Source organism: Peromyscus maniculatus, chromosome 14 (assembly GCF_049852395.1).
Source record: "Peromyscus maniculatus bairdii isolate BWxNUB_F1_BW_parent chromosome 14, HU_Pman_BW_mat_3.1, whole genome shotgun sequence".
NCBI classification, from domain to species: Eukaryota; Metazoa; Chordata; class Mammalia; order Rodentia; family Cricetidae; genus Peromyscus; species Peromyscus maniculatus.
In genome coordinates, this window is record NC_134865.1 from 19,264,837 (window position 1) to 19,287,553 (window position 22,717).

Sequence of the window (22,717 nt, forward strand, 5' to 3'; positions counted from 1 at the left end):
TATAAACAGCAGTCTTTACTGACAATGTAAATAGGTGTGCCAGAGGAAGAAGATATATTAAAGTGGTTTTAAAACTTCCACCTAAAAATCCAGAAGCAATGTGGGAAACCACTGGAGAAGACAGTGTTATAATGAAAATGTAAGTACGGGATTCCTCAAGTAACACTGGAGTGTGTGACAACATGACCTTGTACCAACTTCAACTGATACCATACCTTATTTTAGGATCTGTCCATAGGGCTTTCCTTGTTTCCCATGTATGTTTTCATTTGTCAAACAAGAATAAGCCAAGTTACTTCTGAAATGGTTTATTATTTTAATCAGTATACAGTATATGAAGTATATAGAATTTATTTAAAAATTAATGATTCTGACAGGTTGCACTGTTAGGGCACTGCTATGGAGGAGGACACATCTGGCTCCTTTGACATCTATCCAAACTGATCACCCCTGACGGTTCTTCTGTGTTATTTTTGTCCAAGTTGTGACAGCTAAAATGAAAGAAAAAAATTATACATATAATTGTCCATTTTTGAACTGCAAAAACTTTCCTGCTTACTACATATTCCTATAACAGTAAATTTCAACAACCTAATTTAACATATGCTTTCCAAATGTTACACTGTCATGGCACAGAAATGTAAACAGTACAAGTGATTGACATTAAACTCAGTATGAAACTGTAAAGAGAAATGTCAGCGCTGACAGTGCGCCACATGCTTTCATATTCCTCAAAGATCACTAGAGGCAGCAAACAAACAAACCCACTTTCAGCTTGAGAAGGCTGGATAAACTTCTATTAGAGCAACTCTCCACAGGTAACAGTGTTAAGTCTTCAGCAAATCCACAGAGGTCAACTCCCCAGAGGCCGCGGAGAACCTCTTAAGACGAGAAGGTTCTACAGGTGATGTAAGCCGAGGCGGGAAACGGTAGGTGACCCCTGGTTTGGGGGCTCTGGTTTGAAAGTAGGCCAGAGCTGGTGCTGCACAAGGCAGGCGGACCTCTGACAGAAATCCTGCACTGATTATCTTGCCTGAAGACTCCGAGCAGAGTGTAGAGGACAACAAGAGAGGAAGAAACCTCAGAGAGCAGTGTGTGTGCACACGAACCTGACAGAGCAGTGTGTGTGTACACGAACTGACAGAGCAGTGAGTGTGCGCACAAACCTGACAGAGCAGTGTGTGTGTGCACGAACCTGACAGAGCAGTGTGTGTGTACACGAACCTGACAGAGCAGTGTGTGTGTACACGAACCTGACAGAGCAGTGTGTGTGTACACGAACCTGACAGAGCAGTGTGTGTGCACGAACCTGACAGAGCAGTGTGTGTGTGCACGAACCTGACAGAGCAGTGTGTGTGTGCACGAACCTGACAGAGCAGTGCGTGTGTACACGAACCTGACAGAGCAGTGCGTGTGTACACGAACCTGACAGAGCAGTGTGTGTGTGCACGAACCTGACAGAGCAGTGTGTGTGTACACCCTTCCTGAATTTACCACAAAACCATCGATTTCTCCTGGATGGGAGAGACTGAGATTTGAGCTGCTACTGAAGAAACAATTTATGGGGGAAATCTCACTGAGCCCTGAAATCACAAACGTACAAGTAATTTCACAGACTGAACCATCAGGAGAGAGAATGAGAATGAGTATGTATGTATGGATGGAGCAACAATAGGTCAAAGGCCACGAGTCTGAGAAAGAGCCAAGAGGGTGGGGTTGGGATACACAAGAGGGATAAAGGAGGAAAGAGAAAGAGAAACGGGAAAACGACAAAGTTTGAGTCCAACCAAATAACTGCTTAACAAATCCCTAAGTCTGGACTCAGTAGAAAAATGGCATTCATTCATCAAAACACAAATCTATGATGCTCAGGAAGCAAGGCAATTAAAAAAATAACAGGAAAATTCAACATGTTCTAACAACCCGCAATTTTCAATTAACAAGGTTCTTAAATACATCAATAATTAGCCAGGCAGTGGTGGCGCTTGCCTTTAATCCTAGCACTCGGGAGGCAGAGGCAGGTGGATCTCTGAGTTCGAGACCAGCCTGGTCTACAGAGTGAGTTCCAGGACAGGCACCAAAAAAACTACACAGAGAAACCCTGTCTTGAAAAAAAAAAAAAAAAAAAACCTCAAAAAAAAAAAAAAAGCATCAATAATTACCATTGGTGAAGTAAAAAAAAAAAATGCTCACAAAGAGTGAAAAAAAATATTAGCAGAGAAGAACTAAAAAAGAAGAAAAAAATTCAAATGAGAATTCTGGAACTGCTAACTACTTTATTTAAAGAGAAGAGAAATGGAAGAAAGATTCATTAAAATGGGGAAAGAGAAAACAAATGGTTCACTCTGAGAATCAGAATCCTTAGCAATTTATGAGCCAACATATACAACACGTACTCACTCCATGACCAGACACACTGTGAAATGCAACAGTAAGGTGATTTCAGCATCAAGAAAACCCCAGAGTGTACTCAGAGAACCTACATGGTCTAAGCCTACTCCACACCTACGCTGTAAATGAAATACTATTGCTCCAAGACTGTACATCTAATTAGTAAGTTGCTCTATTCTGTCTGCAGTTGTAACAACGCCTAAGCACAGTAAACACAGTATAAAGGTAAGAAATGAGGTGGTGAGACGGCTCAGTCAGTGACACGCTTGCTGTGCAAACCTCAGGACGGACCCGTGTTCAGATCCTCCGAACACTGGAAGAGCTGAGTGTGGTGGCCTGCATCAATCCTCTCAGCACTACTGCGTCTCACTGACCAGCCAGTGCAGTGCATCGGCGACCGCTGGACTGGATCAAAGAGCTCGGCCCAAAGGCACTAGGTGAGTTAATGAGGAAGACACTGATGCCGGCCTCTGGCCTCACGAGCGCACAAACGCCAAAGTAACCTTCACACTAATCTTTACACTGAATTACAGCTGTATGCCTGTATCCACACAAACAAGATTACAAGTGGGAGATCTTTATCAGGCAGTCACCACGCGTGGAGCTCACAGGACTGGGGGCCAGGGCCCAGTACGTGAAAGCTCAGGAGATTCACTGCAGACGTTTAAAACATTCACTGCTTGAGCTGCACCTGAGTTGAGCATCTACTATCATTATTAACTGCCATGCGAACTGCTTGTGCTACACTTCTCCGTGGCTAGCAGTACAGTAAGTCTGCTTACACCAGCATCACTAGGCAACAGGAATTTTCTAGCACTGTTTGAATTCTGGGACCAGAGTTGTAAACAGAATCCCAAAAGAAGAGGAGAAAGAAAACTGAGTCCAAGGCTAACCTGGGCTACATAAGACCCTGTCTCAAAAACAAAAACGAAACAAAACCCAATGCAGCCATTGATAGGGCTAAAAGGAGAAAGAGAATTCAATAATTCTAATTAGCACCTTTTTGGAGACAGGATCCCACTACCCAGCTCAAACTCATCTGCTCTGGAAGGCTGGCGTAAGAGGCAAGGGCCACCACATTCGGTTCCGAGTTAGCAATCCACATACCTCTCATCACAGGATAGGGAGGACAGGGAGAAACAAGCAAACAACACAGAACCTGAGCAGTGCTGCCCTGACCAAGCTCATTCTTTAAAATACACGTGGAAAACAGCATGACAGACCATGTGTGGGGCCATAAAAGGACCTGTAGTCCATTAACACAGGCGAGTATGTTCTATGACTACAAGGGAACTGATACATACAGAAACATTACAGAGACATCAGGATGTTTCAATAACAGACCTACAGTATTTGGGCTACAAAATAAATCACAACGTGATTACAGAATATTTCAAACTTAATAAAAGCCCAGACACGTTTACTGAATGAAGCTGACCCAGGTGCGGGCATTTACACCTTACAGTTTAAATACTGAGTTTTAGATTAGAGCTGAACTTAGACTTCCGGTTTAGGAAGGCCAGGAGAAGAACAAAATTAAAGCAATTAAACAAAACATTAGAGAGTAAAATCCACCGAGACAAGAAAAAGAACTGAGAACTAACATGACAACAGCTGGTTCGTTGAAAAGATACCCACTGAGTCTCCTTGGTTACCGAAACTGCAAATTCTCTTCAACTTTCTGTGTGCTGGAAACTTTCCACTAAGGTTAAAAACGTGAAAGCCACAAGGGTAAGGATACTGTTGGACATGACCAAAGTGCGTGCACACATGCATGAAATTCTCAGAGAATAAAGTATTTTGTTAGAAAAAATGCCACACCTTGCTCTGTGACTTTCTGTGACTCATCTCTGACACGCCATACCACATTCCCAGGGGTGTCCCCTCTACTCTGAACACGTTTTTGTCTGACCCCATGTTTCCCTGCTGTAAATATCTGTCACAGAATCTCCAACTCTTGCTTCACAAGCTCATAGTCCTCAAGTTCTTTTTTTTTTTTTTTTTTTTTTTTTGCTTGTTTGTTTGTTTGTTTTGTTTTTTTTGAGACAGGGTTTCTCTGTGAAACTGTCCTGGCTGTCCTGGAACTTACTCTGTAGCCCAGGCTAGCCTCAAACTTACAGAGATCCGCCTGCCTCTGCCTCCTGAGTGCTGGGATTAAAGGCGTGCACCACCGCCACCGCCACCGCCACCGCCACCGCCACCGCCACCGCCACCGCCACCACCACCCAGCTAGTTCTCAGGTTCTTTTCATCATCAAAGCCATGAATCCTGGCTTGGCCCGAGTTCATCTCTAAAATCGTAGGGAAACTCCAGGGGGCTGAGGGTGATAATGGGAGGCTGCATCTCCTTTACCTATAACCCCATTATTGATCAGGCTATGCTAAAATCAATATACTTACTGAGAACATTAGTGGGAATGATGCTCAAAGGACTATATGGAAATGGGCACTCTCAGCTAGAGCTGCCATTAACTTTCAAAGTGAACATAATTCTATCAACTGAGCATATACTATTGATCAACAAAGGAATTCTGAGGCCCAAATATGATGTGTCTGGCAATGCCAGACATCTGGATAACATACAGGAAATGCTAAATTCAATCTGGCCTACTGGATACTTCAAAAGAGTTGGGATTATTAACTTTTTTTAATGTTACTTACCAGAATTGTCTTTATATCCATGGTGAAACTTACAGCTAGAGGAAATTTTAAGCTGATTTAAATTCAGTTGAATAAGTGACAGTTTTCTTTTTTTTTCTTTCTTTTTTTTTTTTTTTTTTTGGTTTTTCGAGACAGGGTTTCTCTGTGTAGCTTTGCACCTTTCCTGGAACTCACTTGGTAGCCCAGGCTGGCCTCGAACTCACAGAGATCCACCTGGCTCTGCCTCCCGAGTGCTGGGATTAAAGGCGTGCACCACCACAGCCCGGCTAAGTGACAGTTTTCAAAGGGGAGAGACCCAACATCAACTGGTGTTATGTTAAGAAAACAAACTAAAAAGGCACACGTTACCTGCTTTATGAACTGTGTGGCATTGAAAAGCTCACTGCAGCCATATAAAATATGTTTGCCTTGCTTTGCCTGTAAAAAGCAGACACAGAATTCAGATATAACCGTGAACAAGAGACAGTATATACATTCTCAGGGAAAAAAGCCTGCTGGGTGTTCTGGGGAGAGGGTTATTCTTGTCCTGACCTCACTCTGTAGACCAGGCTGGCCTCGAACTTAACGAGATCCGCTTGGCTCTGCCTCCTGAGCGCTGGGATTAAAGGCGTGCGCCACCACCACCCGGCTGAGAGGGCTATTCTTGAAAGTCTTTTGTCCACTGGTGGTGTTAGATTTAAAGTATGTGTCTGTGTGTCCGTGTCTGTGTGTCCATGTCTGTGTGTGTGTGTGTGCATGTGTGTCCCCTAAACTGCCTAAACAAACAGGAATAAAGTGGTGAAATGGGCACAAACATGCTTTTTTCTTCCTTCAAAAAGTAGTATATCATGGCATGCTGATATTGTTATCTTTCATAGGACCAACAGCTGTCTATACAATCTTAGATGAACAAAAAGTGTCTTATGGCATGCTGATATTGTTATCTTTCATAGGACCAACAGCTGTCTATACAATCTTAGATGAACAAAAATTAGTATCTTATGGCATGCTGATATTGTTATCTTTCATAGGACTAACAGCTGTCTATGCAATCATAGATGAACAAAAAAGTGTATTATGGCATGCTGATATTGTTATCTTTCATAGGACCAACAGCTGTCTATACAATCTTAGATGAATACTGTTTCAAGGTATGATCTGTGCTCCCTGAAGAAAATACTAAGAGAATTTTGATGCTGAAAGCAAGATGATGTGGGCTTGTATTTTCAGTCCCATTGTCTAATACAGTATTTGTTAATGCATCCCATGCTATACTGTCCACTGTAATACAGTATTGTTAATGCAGCCCATTCTAAACACTGTGTAATACAGTATTGTTAATGCAGCCCATTCTATACACTGTGTAATACAGTACTGTTAATGCAGCCCATTCTAAACACTGTGTAATATAATATTGTTAATGCAGCCCATGCTATACACTGTGTAATCCAGTACTGTCAATGCAGCCCATTCTATACACTGTGTAATACAGTATTATTAATGCAGCCCATTCTATACACTGTGTAATACAGTATTATTAATGCAGCCCATTCTATACACTGTGTAATACAGTACTGTTAATGCAGCCCATTCTAAACACTGTGTAATACAGTATTGTTAATGCAGCCCATTCTATACACTGTGTAATACAGTATTGTCAATGCAGCCCATTCTATACTGTAACCCTGAATTTTATTTCTGAAGTTGACAGAATATTAGGAAGCAAACACAAAATTTCTCTACTAGAGAATTCAGGCAAATATTTCATTACTTACTTATTTTTCTTTTGAGACAGGATCTTGTTATTTTAGCCCAGGCTGGCCTTGAACGCTCTATCCTCCTGCCCTAGCCTCCTGAGAGCTGGGGTTGTAGGCTTCACAACCACACCTGGTGAGGTTCTTTATGCCCATATTCTTTAAGTATGTCATCGAGCTGAGTTTACAATGTGCAAAATTTCTATCAAATTAATTTGCTAATCCATCAAGAAACAAGATTGTGGTTTCATGCACAAGAGGAAGTAATTTCCCTGTGATGTGTAAACAGAATAAACATTGGCTCAGTCAATGACTTAAAGCAGGGTGTGGTGGCAGGCTGTGAGCAGAGCACTTGTGAGGCTGAGCCAGGAGGACTGCCTTGAGTTCTAGTTCAGCTCCAGCTACAGTGTGAGGCTCCATTTTAAAGCAAATAAATTAACAAAAACCAACCAACCAATCAACCAACCAGAAGTCCAGTCCTTGGGACTAGAGAAATGGACCTGTAGTTAAGAGAGCACCTGCTGCTCTTGCAGAGGACCTGGGTATGGTTCCCAGCACCATTTGGCGGCTCACGACTGTCTGTAACGCCAGTGCCAGGGGCTCTGTTGCTTTGTTTTGGCCTCGGCAGGCATTGTACAAGTGTAGTGCACAGACATACATGCAGGCAAAACACCCACACCCGTAAAAATAAATAAAAATGAAACACAAACACACCCCAGTCCTAGCTGGCCCATCTCCGGGAACAAACAGAACAAGAGCAGCAGCTTAGTTACATTACAAAGGGGGAGGGATGGTACACACATCAAGTACCAAAGGTCATATGGCTGGGTTCTTGATGCCAAACAGAATAAACCTGCAAGAGCCACCGATAGCAGGGCAGATAATCGGTCAAAATATCATCCCAGGAGTACAGGACACATCTCATTCACCAAGAAATACTCCACACGTGCTTGATTAGGAAGAACCCTGGTCTTATTCAAGTGGAAGGCACTTATTTCTTTCTGGACATGTAGACAAAATCAGGCTTCATTTGTGGTTCAATAGCAGAAACGAAGAGACTAACAGAAATCGGTCGCAAACCATGAATCTTTCCAGTTCCTAGCACGCAATGCTGGCACATCAGTGTGGGCTGCCCTGATCTGTTTGGATCCTAGCACAGCACTCGGATCCTACCTCTTCATTCAGGTCTGGACAGGGCTGCAGCAGGCCAGCTGAGATACCTGCTCTACCTCCCTCCCCTCTGCCCAGCTGGGCTCAGCGTTCTCAAGTGATGCAGCTCCTTGTTCTTAAGTCTTTCATAGCATCTACATAGCAGGAAGACAGTGAGCAGCAAACACTAATCATCTGCATTAGCTGGCAAACCAGGTGATTTAAAAAAAATTTAGCTTACCAAATATTCCAGTACAAACCTGTCCTTGAGCCTGCATGTATGTGTGCATGTAAAATGAAGCCCTTTCTTGTGCAAGACTAGGGACCCCCTGATCTGATTCTTTTTTTTTTTTTAAAGATTTATTTATTTATTTATTTATTTATTTGTTATGTATACAGTGTTCTGCCTGCATGTGTACCTTCACACCAGATCTCATTACAGATGGTTGTGAGCCACCATGTGGTTGCTGGGAATTGAACTCAGAACCTCTGGAAGAGCAGTCAGTGCTCTTAACCTCTGAGCCATCTCTCCAGCCCCCTGATCTGATTCTTAAAAATACATTAGTGCTCATAATTGAAGACAATCTATCCAGTCAGATTCCTGGGAGTTATGTATTCCCGGTTATACCATAGTTTCCATTAATGCCATTGTAATGAGGACATAAAGAATGACCGATCATACCTCAACAATAACGGAATAACTATAAAATGTCATTTTATTTTATAACATTAGCTAATTCTCCAGCCAATAGTTGTTTTTTTTTTTTTTTTTTGGTCTTCAAATTAGGCTTCCTGCTTCATGTATTTTTAGTTTTCTGTCATTCATAGCTTAAAGTAGGATTCCATCATTTCTAATTTGCTACCTTAAATACTTTTTAGAAGTATGTGGCTGATTTAAGTTAATTCAATTGAAATGTAAAGCATGTATTAGTCAGATAAATGAATTCTATAAATTATCTCAAGGGAGATAATACTCAGAAGACAAGCTTGAGATCTCTAAACAGTTAAAGCGTAACGTGAGCACCCAAATACTAAATATCAATATGATATATTATTTTCTAGTCCAGTACAATTTCAGTAGGAAAATGAGTATGATAGGAAAATAATCAAATCGGTAATTTTCTCTGTATATAGCATTTTAATTTTTATTATTGTTATAAGAGATGAGATCTTGCCATGTGGCCTTGACTTGCCCTGGACTCCTGGGCTCAAGTGATCCTCCTGGATTCCAGGCCTGGGCCACTGTGTCTTGCCCACACACAGAACTTAAAAACCACCTCTTGGAAAGTAGTTGTGCAGAGGTCAGGATAGGTGCTGGACAATGAAAATGATACCACCAAATGACAGAGTGAGACAACCCAACTGTACCTTGATGTAGTCAACAAGATTCTGATATTCAATGTAGTTGCCTCCTCCTACCACAAAGACAATGGCCTAAAATGCAATTGAAGGAGAAAGGTGAAAACACGGTTACAAGCATTTTATTTTTCAAGCAGCATGGCTTTTAGTCTGGGGCCTGTCCTGAGACTGAGACCAGACTGCGGAAGGCTCCACTCACAAACCCAGTGCTCTGCCAGGGTCTAACTGCATTACTAGTCAAGTAAGAGCAAATGAGCGCAGGGCTTTCACTGAAGGGTAGTTCTCAATCTTTACTATTTGCTATAGGCAGGAACATTGGAAAACCCAATGTGCAACTTCAACATGTCACTCAAGATGAGTGACAATATGAACATATAGTTCAAATGAACATATAGTCACATCTTCACAAATGCCGAAATCCCACATGTAAAATCCTCATTGCTATCCAAAAGACCCCTTTCTGCCATTCTGTCATTCTTAAGCTGAAGAAAGCCAGCGCAATACAGGTGCTGAGGACTTGAAGGCAGTCTCTTGGGTGTGCAGAGTTGAATTTACCTCAATGGTTGTTCACTGATCACAAGCGAGCTACGCTTAGGACAAACTTGTTCTGCCTCAGGACTACTGTTAAATTATCTTTCTAGGAGCAGAGAAATTTTATGTAAAACTTACCTCTTGGAATGGATTTTTGTTCCTAGGAACTGAGCTGCAATAAAGAGAAATGGCACTGAAAATTTCATCGCTGGCTTCTATGACAGGTAAGACGGGGATGGGAAATACATGTTCATGTGCACTTGTGCGCAGCATTAAGAAGGTACTCCAGGTCCACCTTCTTGGGAAGCTGGGGTTCTTCAGTTTTGTAGAGGAAGGAGCTAGAAGGTAGATATCTCAATGTCTAAAAGGGAATGGGACGGCCTACTGACCACTCTGACATGTATTCTAGAAGGCTGACTGATAACCTCTATGTGAAGGGAAGGAAGTTGGGAACAGGTGAAGCAATAAAGCAGGTCACGAGTGACATTTTCACCACGCTCTAACAATCACACAGCTGTGGGCCTCTTCCTCAGGATGGAAGGGAAATGGGAGGAGACATCTACACTCTGCTCTAGCTTCTTACTGATCACACATCACAGATTGTAAAAACCCTTCACTGGCACCTAAGAAATCTGCACTCAACATCTTTCCAAGCATTCACATGTCAGATCTCTATTCACAGGAGTGTCCAGTGTGGTAAGGAGAGTTTACACCTCCTCGATGTGGACTGTTTAGTTCAGCCATCTCTGCCATCTTTTCTCACATCTACAGCCTGTTTAAACAGTCCATGCTCCACAGAGATGGCGAGATGTCCACCTGATCTTAATTCTCAACAGTTCCACTGAAGCAGACAGGAGACTTAAATAGCACTTTACCACAAGTTATTAATAACCATGGTTTGGGACAAGATAGCCCAGGAAAAGACTGCAAAAAGAACGCTGTGAGCCTGTTTGTTTTAGCAATATAACATTCCTTCTCGTTATCACATGCTACATTTAGGATGAAACACTCCTCAGCTTCTATGGCTCCTGCTTAGCCAAGCACAAGGAAGAATTCCTAGGACAGACCTCTTTTGAAGCAAAGCTCATGGGTTTTAGTATATGTACAAACATCACTCTCCAATCTAACACTCTTATCACTCCTGAAAGAAAACCCTGTCCCCCTGGTGGTCAGTGCCCATTCCTCTGTTCTATAATTTGCTGTCGGATTTCTCTCCTGCCAGTGACAGTTATTATTAGCAGTTCTTATGTAACAGCACCTGTGCTAAGTCCAGGAAAGAGAACAACACTTGAATTACCTAATAATCTAGCAGCTAGGTCCTTGGTCCTGACAACCCACAAAGATCTGAATGCTTGAGACAAGGGCAAATACAAAGTACTGAAGCTTTCAAGTCAGAAACAGGCAAGAAACTTGCTCCCAGAGTTTTAGTGCTAGGGACATCCAGTTATTTCCTTCAATGTTATCTGTCTTTTAGGTTATTTTTCATACTACCCTGAATTAACTCTTGAAAAGTAACATAACCAAGGTAAATTACCATACTGTGTCTTTCATAAAACGCAGAAACTATACAGTGAGTGGTTTTGTTGCCATAAAATACTTTTATAGAAATGTTTCTCATGGACATGGATTTCACAGCCATAACAAACCACCACCTTAAACAACTGTTTCCAACACAGTTATTTTCATTTAGTCCAATAACTATATTCATTTAAAAACAATTTCTCTAAGTCCCCCACTCTGTTTATGAGAACACCATTTCATAAATAGTACACAGCTAAATTTACTTCTCTGTATACACTAAGGGAAAATAACAAGATACTAATCAGAATCACCAGTGATTAGCTCTGAAGGAGATTCAAACACACACCTTTTAACTGGTCTCCTACAGTTAGACTTTTAGTGAACGCAGGCTGTCTTATAATACAGCATTATTCCATTCCCCGAGGGAACCGACCCCAAACACCACCCAGGAGAAAAGCTCCCTCCTTACCTGTCATTGCTCCGCAGCATTTTGGGATCAAAATATCTATAATCATCTGTTTCCTATTAAAAACGAAAATAAAACACATGGCCATAACCATGAGATTTCTGTTTAGAAGGTCAGAGTTTGGCACAGTATTTTATTGTAAGAAATCTTCCAATTTCACAGAATGTGTAGTGACTGTCTCTAATCTGTAATCAGACATTACTCTGTGTTAATAAGCTGGATTTTCAGTGCATTACATGACACCATGCACTAATCCTTATTATTATCCCACAGTTTTAGAGGGGCAAACTGGGAAAATAGTAGATCATGTGACTTTTCTAAGGTCACATATTTAATAATAAAAACAGGAACTCTAGGATGTGAACCACCTACGCGTGTAATTTTAATGCCCAAGGTTTTTGTTTATGACTTTGTCTTTCTGTGTCCATAACTTTACTGAGTATACAGAACACATATAAGAGGCTCAGTCTTTTATATGCAAATTTCAGAACCAGATCAATTTTAGAATTTAGAATTAAAAATTTAGATAATAGTGGATATCAACTGTCTATGTAGCCAACATTTCACCATCTAATGCATTAGGATTTCTATAGATATATACATGAATGTTAACATAAAATAGGATCAATAAAAATTGAAAAGAGCCATCAGTTTAGTCCATGTGAGATTCGCCTCAGACTCCTTTAGCTTTCCAAGTTTCTCTGACTCCACAGGTTGTAGAATTTTATACTAAATTGGAAGCTATTAAGGAATTGTGAAGTACAGCTCCGCTATTCCATGATATAACTACTTCCTGATCTCTGTCTTTAAACTGCCATAGTAGAACCAACTGGACAATTCAGGGCCTGCCCCCAAACCCAGTAAACGACTAAAGTACACCTGCTGCCAATACTCAGTCCTGTACCTGGTGGTCAGTACTCTAAATCAACACAGCACCCCAGTGTAGCCCGAATCCTCCAATACTCAGTCCTGTACCTGGTGGTCAGTACTCTAAATCAACACAGCACCCCAGTGTAGCCAGAATCCTCCAATACTCAGTCCTGTACCTGGTGGTCAGTACTCTAAATCAACACAGCACCCCAGTGTAGCCAGAATCCTCCAATACTCAGTCCTGTAGCTGGTGGTCAGTACTCTAAATCAACACAGCACCCCAGTGTAGCCAGAATCCTCCAACACTTCCCTGAGAAACCCCTCCCAGCTGGACTTTCTAGACAAGACAAAGCCTCTCTGAGATCATACCTTAATTAACACAAAGGACAACACTTAATAAGGGACCAGCAAGTCACACTTGCTGCTAAGCTTGATGACCTGCATTTGATCCCCAGGACGCACCTGATGGGAGGAGAGAGCCTCCACAATATATATGTGCCATTGCACGTGTGTGCACATACAAAATAAAATGTAGAAGGGAGGGCGTCTTACACAGTACAGCCTGGCCCCCAGCTGTGTTTGCAAAGATGGCCTCAAACCAGAAATCTGCCTGCTCCTACCTTCCGAGTGCTGGCAGCACAGGCACCTGTCACTATGTAGGTTCACGTGGTCCTGGAGATCAACCCAGGGCCTGTCCATGCTAGGCAAGCACTCTGCCAGCTGAGCTACATGCCCAGTCCGGGCTCTAGTCTTTTAAAGCATCTGAGGTGAGATGCTACAGTCATTCATTCACTATTACCTGCCAGGTCTAACTTACTAATTTTGCTTATTTCCTCAGTGTCTCCAAATCACCTTGTTCATCTAGGAACAAGAAGGAATAGGAGTGCAGACTGCTACCTTACAGAGCAGATGCATCGATGATGAAATGCTTTCAAAACAGAAAAAAAAAAACAAACCCTCTAATTAATAAAAGACTGGTCTGTAATTATAAAGCTTTAAATTATAAACTCAATAGTATCGATAAACGAACTTGCACGGCTCAGAGAAACATCTGACTGAGAGTCACTCAAATTTAGCTATCCATGTGCTTATTATACAGCACGTGGGAGGAGAGGCTGCCAGCAGGAGCAGCTGGAGGAGCAGAAGGAGCAGGACTGGATTCAACTCTGCAGCATGAAGCAGCCACCCGGCTCCTGGTCACCTTTCTTCTGCTGTTAAATGACCTGCAATGACTTCTGTAGTTCTGTGAGTCTGTGAAAGCACATGGTTCCCACTCTAACCAACACAGCATAAGAGTAGAATTTCTGCCCTCAGGAAACCCCCAAATTGCTATTTATCAGCTGTGTAACCCCTAGGAGGTAAACTGACCTCATCGTGTTTCCTTTTCCTTATCTATAAAATGAGAATAATAAAAATAGCACTTTTCTTAGGTGGTTTAACTGAGGATTAAATGTTATAAGGTAAGTTCGCTGAGTGGTTCCTGGCACATACATACATGCACCTGCTATTAGAGTTACTGGTCTACACAGAACATCAAATCACCCTAAGTGGCCCTAACCCTGTATGTCCTTGTCATCTGGATTTTTGCATTCATTTGCATGCTGACCTTTAGTATGCTTGGGACATCTTTCAGATGTCCACTGCCCGCAATGGAGTATTTTCTAGGACCACTGGTCATAAATGCACACCTCTTCTTAAGGGCCTCCTAGTCCAGGAGACTATGACGGTCAATTACAACTGCACTGTATTTCACTTCCCTCTATACAGAGTCCTGTATCACAGCATATAATTTCTCCAAAACTTTCATAATAGCAGCTGCACATTTTCTGGTTTTAGTTTCCACATGAGTGAATTTAAAAATTGTTTTTGCTAGTTTCCATAACCATGTTTTAACAATTACTAAAGGAGTCACATTGGTCTCAATAGTCTGTTTTCATTTTTTTTTCAGGTCTGAAATCCTCCGCCTTACTGCCAGGTCTATCGCAGCGTGGCCTCACGGAGGAGTTGTGACGATGTGATGCCGCTCTGCACGGACTCCTGTGAAAACCACCGCCTTGGCTGCCACTGCTGAACCACGCCGACGGCTGTCACAGCCACCTCCGTGAGCGGCCGATGGGCAGACAGTTCGGACAACTCTGTCAGGCAAATGCTAACTGTCCACTGTGTATTCAGCCAACAATTGGTTTTGATTTACTTGTTTGGCCCAAAGGAATTTAGTGCCATCTGAAATATTCAGAAGTTTTACTATGTATTTCTCTCCTAATTTAATTTCCTTAAATTGGTCTGTTTCTCTTTACATTATACAAACTGATGGTCACTGGTTCTTTTTCACTTATAGAAATGTGTTCTTTAGGATGTATTAACATTAAAACATGTAACATTTAGTATATATTTAATTCAGAGGAGACCTAGTCAGAATGGTTGTAGCAGCCAAGAAAAACCTAATTCTATGTATCTATGATAATGGCTAAAAGATGCCACTGAGAATATGGACTTTTTCTCTCATATACTCAGTAGTAATCAGGAGCACAACTGAGTCAATCTGGATTAACATCTTTCAGTTGGTTTGATACATCCAAGAATTTATATAATGTAATTGCTACTTACAGGATTCGACTTCATCTCCATGAGATTGTCTAAAATTCGAGTAACGGGTAGATTCTGTGGAAGACATTAGTGTTTTGTTAAATACTGGAATGACAACTTGATCACTCTATAGTTTTTTAAATAATTTATTTGTATTTTATGCCTGTATGAGGGTGTCAGATCCCCTAAAACGGGAGTTACACAGTTGTGAGCCACCATGTGGGTGCTGGGAATTGAGCATGGGTCCTCTGGAAGAGCAGTTAGTGCTTTTAACTGCTGAGCCATCTCTCCAGCCCCAATACAGACACATCACTCTATATAGTTAAACATGCTTACCTTTCAATTAAACACATCCTAAGTATATGTGCATAGTTAGATATTACAGATGTAAATAACCTCAGCATTCAAAGTTCCCATTGAAGAATACAATTCTGTAGAAGAGAGCCTTCTAGTCTTCTGACCTCTACACATGCTGTGGCGTGCTCAATACTCAAACACACACATAATAATAAATAAGATAAACAACCTCGGGGCAAGGAAATCCTACAAAGGCTTCGTAAGAGTTTTCTAAAGCTGAAGACTGTCTATTCCCTTCTCACTTCACACCCAACTCTCACTCCGCTTTCTGAATGTGAATGCACAGTGAGAGGCGTACAGTGCAGAAAACCACATGGAAAAATGTATGTAACAAATCAGGAGTTTCCTTTTAACTCTGGAAATAAGTAGAAATTTGGGCATTTAAGCTGTATTTTATGATGAATCTTCTTGTACCATAAGAGATTTTCAGGAAGGGTGTAATTAAATTTCATTCTGAATTTGATAGCCATGCTACAAATGAAGACATATTTGCCAACACGTATGTTATAACTTGAGAAAAATCTCTCCTAGCAAAAGTGTTTAAGAAAAGAGCTCACAAAGAATTCTTCCTCATGTTTTCCATGGTCTCTATATCCGAGGAAAAGAATCGGTCATAGATTAAGGGAAGTCTTCAGCTGTCAAGAATGAGGAAGGAAACACGTCTTCAAAGACAGAAGCCACAGTACTTATGAAAACAATGGAGATCTGTCACCCCGACACTCTCCCGAGTTGTTCTTTGTGTAAATGAAAGCTTGAGCTAATAATTTAAAAAAGCAGGCAGGTGTGTTGGCTCATCCCTGTAATCCTAACACTCTGTAGGCTACGGCAGGAGGACTACCATGAGTTAGTGGCCAGCCTGGGCTACAGTGGTAGCCCTGTCTCAATGACCAAGGGGGGAAAGTTAACTCACACCGAGTCTCTTCACACAAGGAATGTCCACTGTTCTAGTTTCCTGTTGCGGGGATAAACACTGACCAAACACAACGTGGGAAAGAGGGTTTGCCTGGCCTACACTTCCAGGTCCTAACTCATCAAGAGGAGGGCAGAACCCATGGAGAGTGCTGCTTGCTGGCTTGCTCACAGGTTCACTGTTATCACATAGCCCAAGACCACCTGCCCCGAGATGGACGGTACTATCCACAGTAAGCCTGGCCCTCCCACGTGAATCAGACAGTTCCTCACAGACATGGCCACAGACCAATCTCTCAACTGAGGCTCCTGGAGACTCCAGGCTGTGTTAAAAGACAGCTGAAGTTAAGCTAGGACAAACTTTTACTGAATGGAACACTGGACTGGCTGGGTGTGGTGGTGCACACCTTCAATCTCGGCACTTAAGAGTTCCAGGCCAGCCTGGTCTACAGAGTGAGTTCCAGGACAGCCAGGGAGACTCTGTCTCAAAAAAAAAAAAAAAAAAAAAAAAAAAGAAAGAAAAGAAAGAAAGAAAGAAAAACTGGATTGCAGCCACTCAGACCACAGCAAGTAGAATGCATCAGTCTTTTTCGTGTAAAGAACAGTTGTCACAGTGTGTAAACCTCACTGAAAAAAGTAGACGAAATTAACTAAGTGAAAATGTTCTAAGCACATTTCTCTGTATTCTCAGACATTGCTGTTTAGAAACAAAATGGAAAACACTATATTTTTTGTTTTGTTTTGAGAAAGGGTTTCACTATGTAGCCCTGGCTGGCCTGGGACTTGCTATGTATGGAAATTTTCTGGGTGGCCTGGAAAATACAGAGTTCCACTTGCTTCTGCCTCCAAGTGCTAGGATAAAGGCCTGGTCTAGCATGGCTGGCAGAAAAGACTACTGTGTTGGTTGGCAACTGACTTTTCTTTTTCTTTTTTTAAAGCAGAAGGCTAACACAGACATAGACTTGAGAGGCAGAGTCCCACTCATAATTTCTAAAATCTGTTTCTAAATGAAGTAGACATCATTTACGAAGCAGAAATTTATCAGAAGACACACACACACACACACACACACACACACACACACACACACACACACACACACACACACAGAGTGGGAATTTTAGAAATTGGAGATGGTTATTATACAATATTCAGAGTTCAAATTTTCAGTTGCATAAAATTCTTAGTCTTCTTATTTAATAACAACCCTGAAAAGAGATCATGCGCTGCAATCAGGTTTGTCTTTTCAGCCTGTTTTAAGGTGCATTTCCATTGTTTGTAATTTATTTACTGCTAATTCATTTTTTAAAGACCAGTCAAAGTCAGTGGAGATTTCTAAATTCTGCAACTTTGTATTTATATCATTACCACATTCTTGTATAATGATTCTGTACCAATCCATTTCAAGTTTGTAAATATCATTTCACTGGCTATGTGAGGGTTGATAGTTAGAATGCATAAAACTCATGCTGCCCAGAAAACAAAATACAAAAAGCTCTATTAGTGACCTAGAAAACTGAACATTGTTAATTCTATTATTTTTTAACTTCTTGGTCAATTTAATTCTTGTTTAATTTATTTATAGCTTACAATGTTTATTCTGATAAAAACAACTAAAACAATTTTATAAAGCCAATGAAAAGGCTCAAGCAGATAAAGGTGCTTAGTGACCCCAGTTCCATTCTTGGAACCCAGGTAAAGGTGGAAAGGGAGAGCCAACTCCATACATGCCCCCATAATGAAAATAAAAACATTAAAAAGCCAAAGCCATCCTTATAGATGTAAGCAGCATCAGTTACCATATTCTTTTTTTTTTTGGTTTTTCGAGACAGGGTTTCTCGGTGTAGTTTTGCAACTTTCCTGGAACTCGCTTTGGAGACCAGGCTGGCCTCGAACTCGCAGAGATCCGCCTGGCTCTGCCTCCTGAGTGCTGGGATTAAAGGCGTGCGCCACCACCGCCCGGCTCCAGTTACCGTATTCTAAATCTATATCCCTGCAGCCTTTTTTGACACTTCCTACTTCCTGAATTCTCCTAGAAGCCCACAGTGCAATGCCCCTCGATACTTGGGTATCAGGACAGCACAGTGTCACAATGGGCTTCCAGGAGTTTACCATGTATTTCTAGAACAGAGAGACTTTACTGGAGAATGATTTGACAATATTTATTAGGAATAACTAAAAATGTCCATACCCTTTGATTCCTAAGTAAATTCTTAATTCTAGGAATTTACAAAGTGGGTGGGAGTAATCAGAGATGAATACTCATCCAGAAAAACTAACACTTAGAGCTGTATTCACACAACCCCTTGTTAACACTATGGTTCCAGCAGAGGAGGCAATGTTATATAAGTAGGGATAACCACAGGGAAATTCAGTTTTTATTTTTCGGGGTTTTTCAAGGCTGTGTTTCTCTGTGTAGCCCTGGCTGTCCTGGAACTCAATCTGTACATCTAACTTGCCTTGAACTCAGAGACCTGCCTGCCTCTGTCTCCTGAGCGTTAGGATTAAATGCATGTGCCACCACCGCTAGGCTAATTTTTACTTTTAAAAGTAATTGCCAATGTCAAAGCAGTTTTCTTAACAGTTTGAAATGTTATGGAAAGCAAAGTAGGGTCATAAATGATGATTTTTGTATTTCATGAAATCTGAAACAAATTTTTGTGTTGCCATAATAAAGCACTTAACAGCAAACCAATTTGGATACCTCTTACAGATTATTTTTAGGAGCCCCAGGGCAGTACTGTGAACTGGTTAAAATAAGCAGATTGAGTATTTAGGAGAACGAGGTGCTGACAATAGGTGCTGACAATACCACTAAAGGATTCCTTATTGAGGCTGAAAGGGATTCCCAAGTACTCAGGAATAATGTCATTATCTGAGAAGAAAGCTTGGAAGGCCTTTGAATTCAACAAAGCAAATGAGGATTTTTCACTGTTCTCTATTAACAACACAGTGTTCATTTGTTATTTATTCCTTCAAATGAAGAATCTGAAGGGGCTTTGAAACTAAAAACTCATTTTATGCAACATGCCGTGGGATTTGCAAAATACACATAATAATAATATAAAACATCATAAGAAAACATGAGGGAAATTTTAAAAAGTGTGGAGGAAATTCAGGGAAAGAGAACATTTTGAAGACAGTCAATCAGATCTGGGTAACTCACTGTCTTTTAATATGGCTTTTCAAATCTCTACTAAGCAGTATTGATGCAGAAACACTGCATCTCCACACTGATGTGAAACATTGTACGGATAAGGAACACTGTACCTCCCGCAGTGGTGTGGAACACTGTTATTTCCGTAGTGATATAAAACACTGTTATCTCTGTAGTGATGTGAAACACTGTATCTTGGTACTGATAAACATTGTATTTCAGCCGGGCGGTGGTGGCGCACGCCTTTAATCCCAGCACTCGGGAGGCAGAGGCAGGCGGATCTCTGTGAGTTCGAGGCCAGCCTGGTCTACCAAGTGAGTTCCAGGAAAGGCGCAAAGCTACACAAAGAAACCCTGTCTCGAAAAACCAAAAAAAAAAAAAAAAAAAAAAAAAAAAAAAACATTGTATTTCCTTAGTGATGTGAAACAATGTATCTTAGATTTGGCAAACATGTTCCAGTTATAATAAAATAAAAAATGAGAGAGATAAAAATGGGAGGATATTAAATACTGAAGAGTAAAGACGGTACAGTTTAAATAAGTACATCTTTAAAAAAATATAAACTACACAGAAATATCTCATTTTCTTACTATGCAAGTAAGAACACCTTGTTCTAATTTTTCTTTCCTATTTCTTACTTGAATACACCCAGAAGTTTCTCTGCCTGGGCAGTGAACCTATCAACACCTATATTTGAAAGTTAGAATGTTTTCTGAGAAGTGTACTTACCTGTTGCTTCAATACCAGGTTCTTCACGCCTTCCATCACAAACTGTGACCCTGTATTCATGACTCGAGATAAGAGACTGGGTAGGGGGAAAGACAAAGAAGACCACATCAGTATCGATTGCTGTCCAGTTTGTTGCTGATACAATGTTTGCCTGATTACACACCACAGGCTGCTCACTGTTTATTTTTCATAAACAGAACTATGGATATCACTGCTGCAGTTTACTAAAATAGCGATACAATAATTACTAAAAACTCTATAGCGATGCCCTCAATATAAACACCTTAGTTGTTTAGCCTCACACATAGTTTTTGGTAAATTATAATTTGAGACTTTTCCACCAGATGAAAAACAGTAACTCAGACTTTGCTTCTGGAGTTGAATCATATAACACAGAACTGCCTGCCACTATTACCAACAGGTCAAGCGCTGCTGATCTTTCTGCATCACATCGCTGAATCCGACTGTCACCTGTACTGTCCCGTCCCGTCCCCCCCAGAAAACCCACCATGTGAAAATGGTAAGCACAATAAACAGTGAGTGCTGTCTCGATCCTGAACTTTTAACAAACACAAAGAATGTCCACAATTATTTGCCATACTAGGTTTATAGTTCTGCTTCAAAGTCTCGTATGTGGATTAAAGGGTACTTTGCAAGAATACGTCTACACTATATAAGAAACCTAGGAACAGTTTTCAGTTTAGCCAAGTTTAGCTCATTTATTAACATCCTCAAGTATAAAATACGTAAGGAACCCCAGGCTCTATGTATTCTATATGATTTAAAGACATGATGCTGGGATATTTATTTATTAAAATCATAGGAACTATTTTCCTTTCTCTTATCCTGTCCTTTCTCCCTTGTGCAACTAAGATGGAAATCCTCTATTAACGGAAATAAAGAGAAGTAACCGTTGATGGGATACATGGCTCTGAAGCCCTTCTTTCTGCCAGGCACCCACCTCAGTGAGTGGGGCAGCAGGGCTCAGGGCACCCTATGCAGCACCCTCCAGAGGGGAGGCCAGCTGGATTCACTGAACCAGACGAAGTTCATTTCCTCTGGGCTTCATACTCTTATTCTAGCTTTGAAAGTAAATTAGGAATTTGAACCGTGTATGATAGAGGAAGGAGTAGCCAGAATTGCCTTGTTCAGCCAATTGGAAAGCCACACACACACTACAGCAGTCTCCAGGAGAGTGGTTCTCAGCCTTCCTAATGCGGTGACTCTTTAACACAGTTCTTCATGTTGTGCTGACCCCCAACCATAATATTATTTTCGTTGCTATTTTATAATTGTAATTTTGATAGTTATGATTCGTAATGTAAATATCTGATATACAGGATATGCTACACAATCCTTGTGAAGGGTTGTGTGACCCCCAAAGGGGCTGAGAACTGCTCTAGAGTGAGGCGTCATTCCCCAGCCCTCAGGAATGAATTTGTCATGGTTAGGTCTTGAGTGACTAGCTTTAAAAATCTATGTTATGGCGACCAATAGCAATACAAACAGTTTTAGTCACATAGTTTGTAAAAATGAAAGGTGTTATAAGAAGAAAGAGGCATATGAAACCAATGGTTCATACTATGTGGAAGACATTCTCTTACATTTTAAAAGGAGAGTTAAAACTACCCAAGGAAGCATAAGTGTTGACATTCTGCACCACGATGAGGTTTTCTGGGAGGTGAGCGATGCCGTGTGTTACGACGCGAACATTTAAAGTGTGGAGAGCAGAGGCCCACATTACAGCACACTCACCCCATGGGTTTAGCCGTGGTGCTGCCGCAGCTGGCGGGAGTGGAGGCCATCTTGGCAAAAGCCCTAGGAGACAAGAGGCGTAAATTTACAAGTGGACAGAGTCATCAGCAGCATCTTGGAATAAAAGGTTTACTGGCTAACATCTAAGATGTGCGGCATTTAAACAGTGAGATTCCCTAAAAGATGCCAGGGCAGGGCTGGGTGCAGCTCAGCAGCCGAACACTGCAGCCGGGCGAGGCCCAGGGGCCCAGAAGTGGCCTGGCAGGAACAAGCAGCGCCCGGACTGCGGCCTGACCGTGGCCCGACTGCGGCCGGACAGTAAGATGCACACTAACACCAACTACTCTCTGAGTAGTGACGTCATGTAGTCCAGGCTAGCCACACACTGAGATCTGCCCGTCTCCTGAGTGCTGGGGTTACAGGCTGGACCATGGTTACTGGAACAAATACAATTTTCCTTTCCTTTAAAAACATTTATTACTGCTTTGTGTGCACGTGTGCTATGGTGAACACAAGGAGTCAAGGATAACTGGGCGGAGTCAGT

General features: G+C 41.5%; 1 protein-coding gene and 1 long non-coding RNA gene across 3 annotated transcripts in view; one reads left to right on the top strand and one right to left on the bottom strand.

Annotated features, from left to right (window-relative positions):
- Positions 1–292: 292 nt before the first annotated feature.
- The window catches only part of Scfd1 (sec1 family domain containing 1), an 84,926-nt gene continuing 62,501 nt past the window's right edge, over positions 293–22,717 (bottom strand). For both annotated transcript variants that reach the window (XR_013044303.1, XM_006975262.4), the window contains 8 exons: positions 22,174–22,236; positions 20,419–20,494; positions 15,288–15,341; positions 11,814–11,866; positions 9,962–9,995; positions 9,302–9,367; positions 5,400–5,468; positions 293–491 (listed from right to left, as the gene is read on the bottom strand). Coding sequence is in view for 1 of the 2 variants with exons in the window: in XM_006975262.4 (XP_006975324.1) it covers positions 468–491; positions 5,400–5,468; positions 9,302–9,367; positions 9,962–9,995; positions 11,814–11,866; positions 15,288–15,341; positions 20,419–20,494; positions 22,174–22,236 (439 nt within the window). In the remaining variant the exon portion in view is untranslated. The remainder of the gene's footprint in view (positions 492–5,399; positions 5,469–9,301; positions 9,368–9,961; positions 9,996–11,813; positions 11,867–15,287; positions 15,342–20,418; positions 20,495–22,173; positions 22,237–22,717) is intronic.
- LOC121822338 (uncharacterized) lies at positions 9,986–17,019 on the top strand. Its single transcript, XR_006063358.2, has 3 exons — positions 9,986–10,047; positions 13,780–13,925; positions 14,629–17,019. It is a non-coding gene; the product is annotated as an uncharacterized LOC121822338 (long non-coding RNA).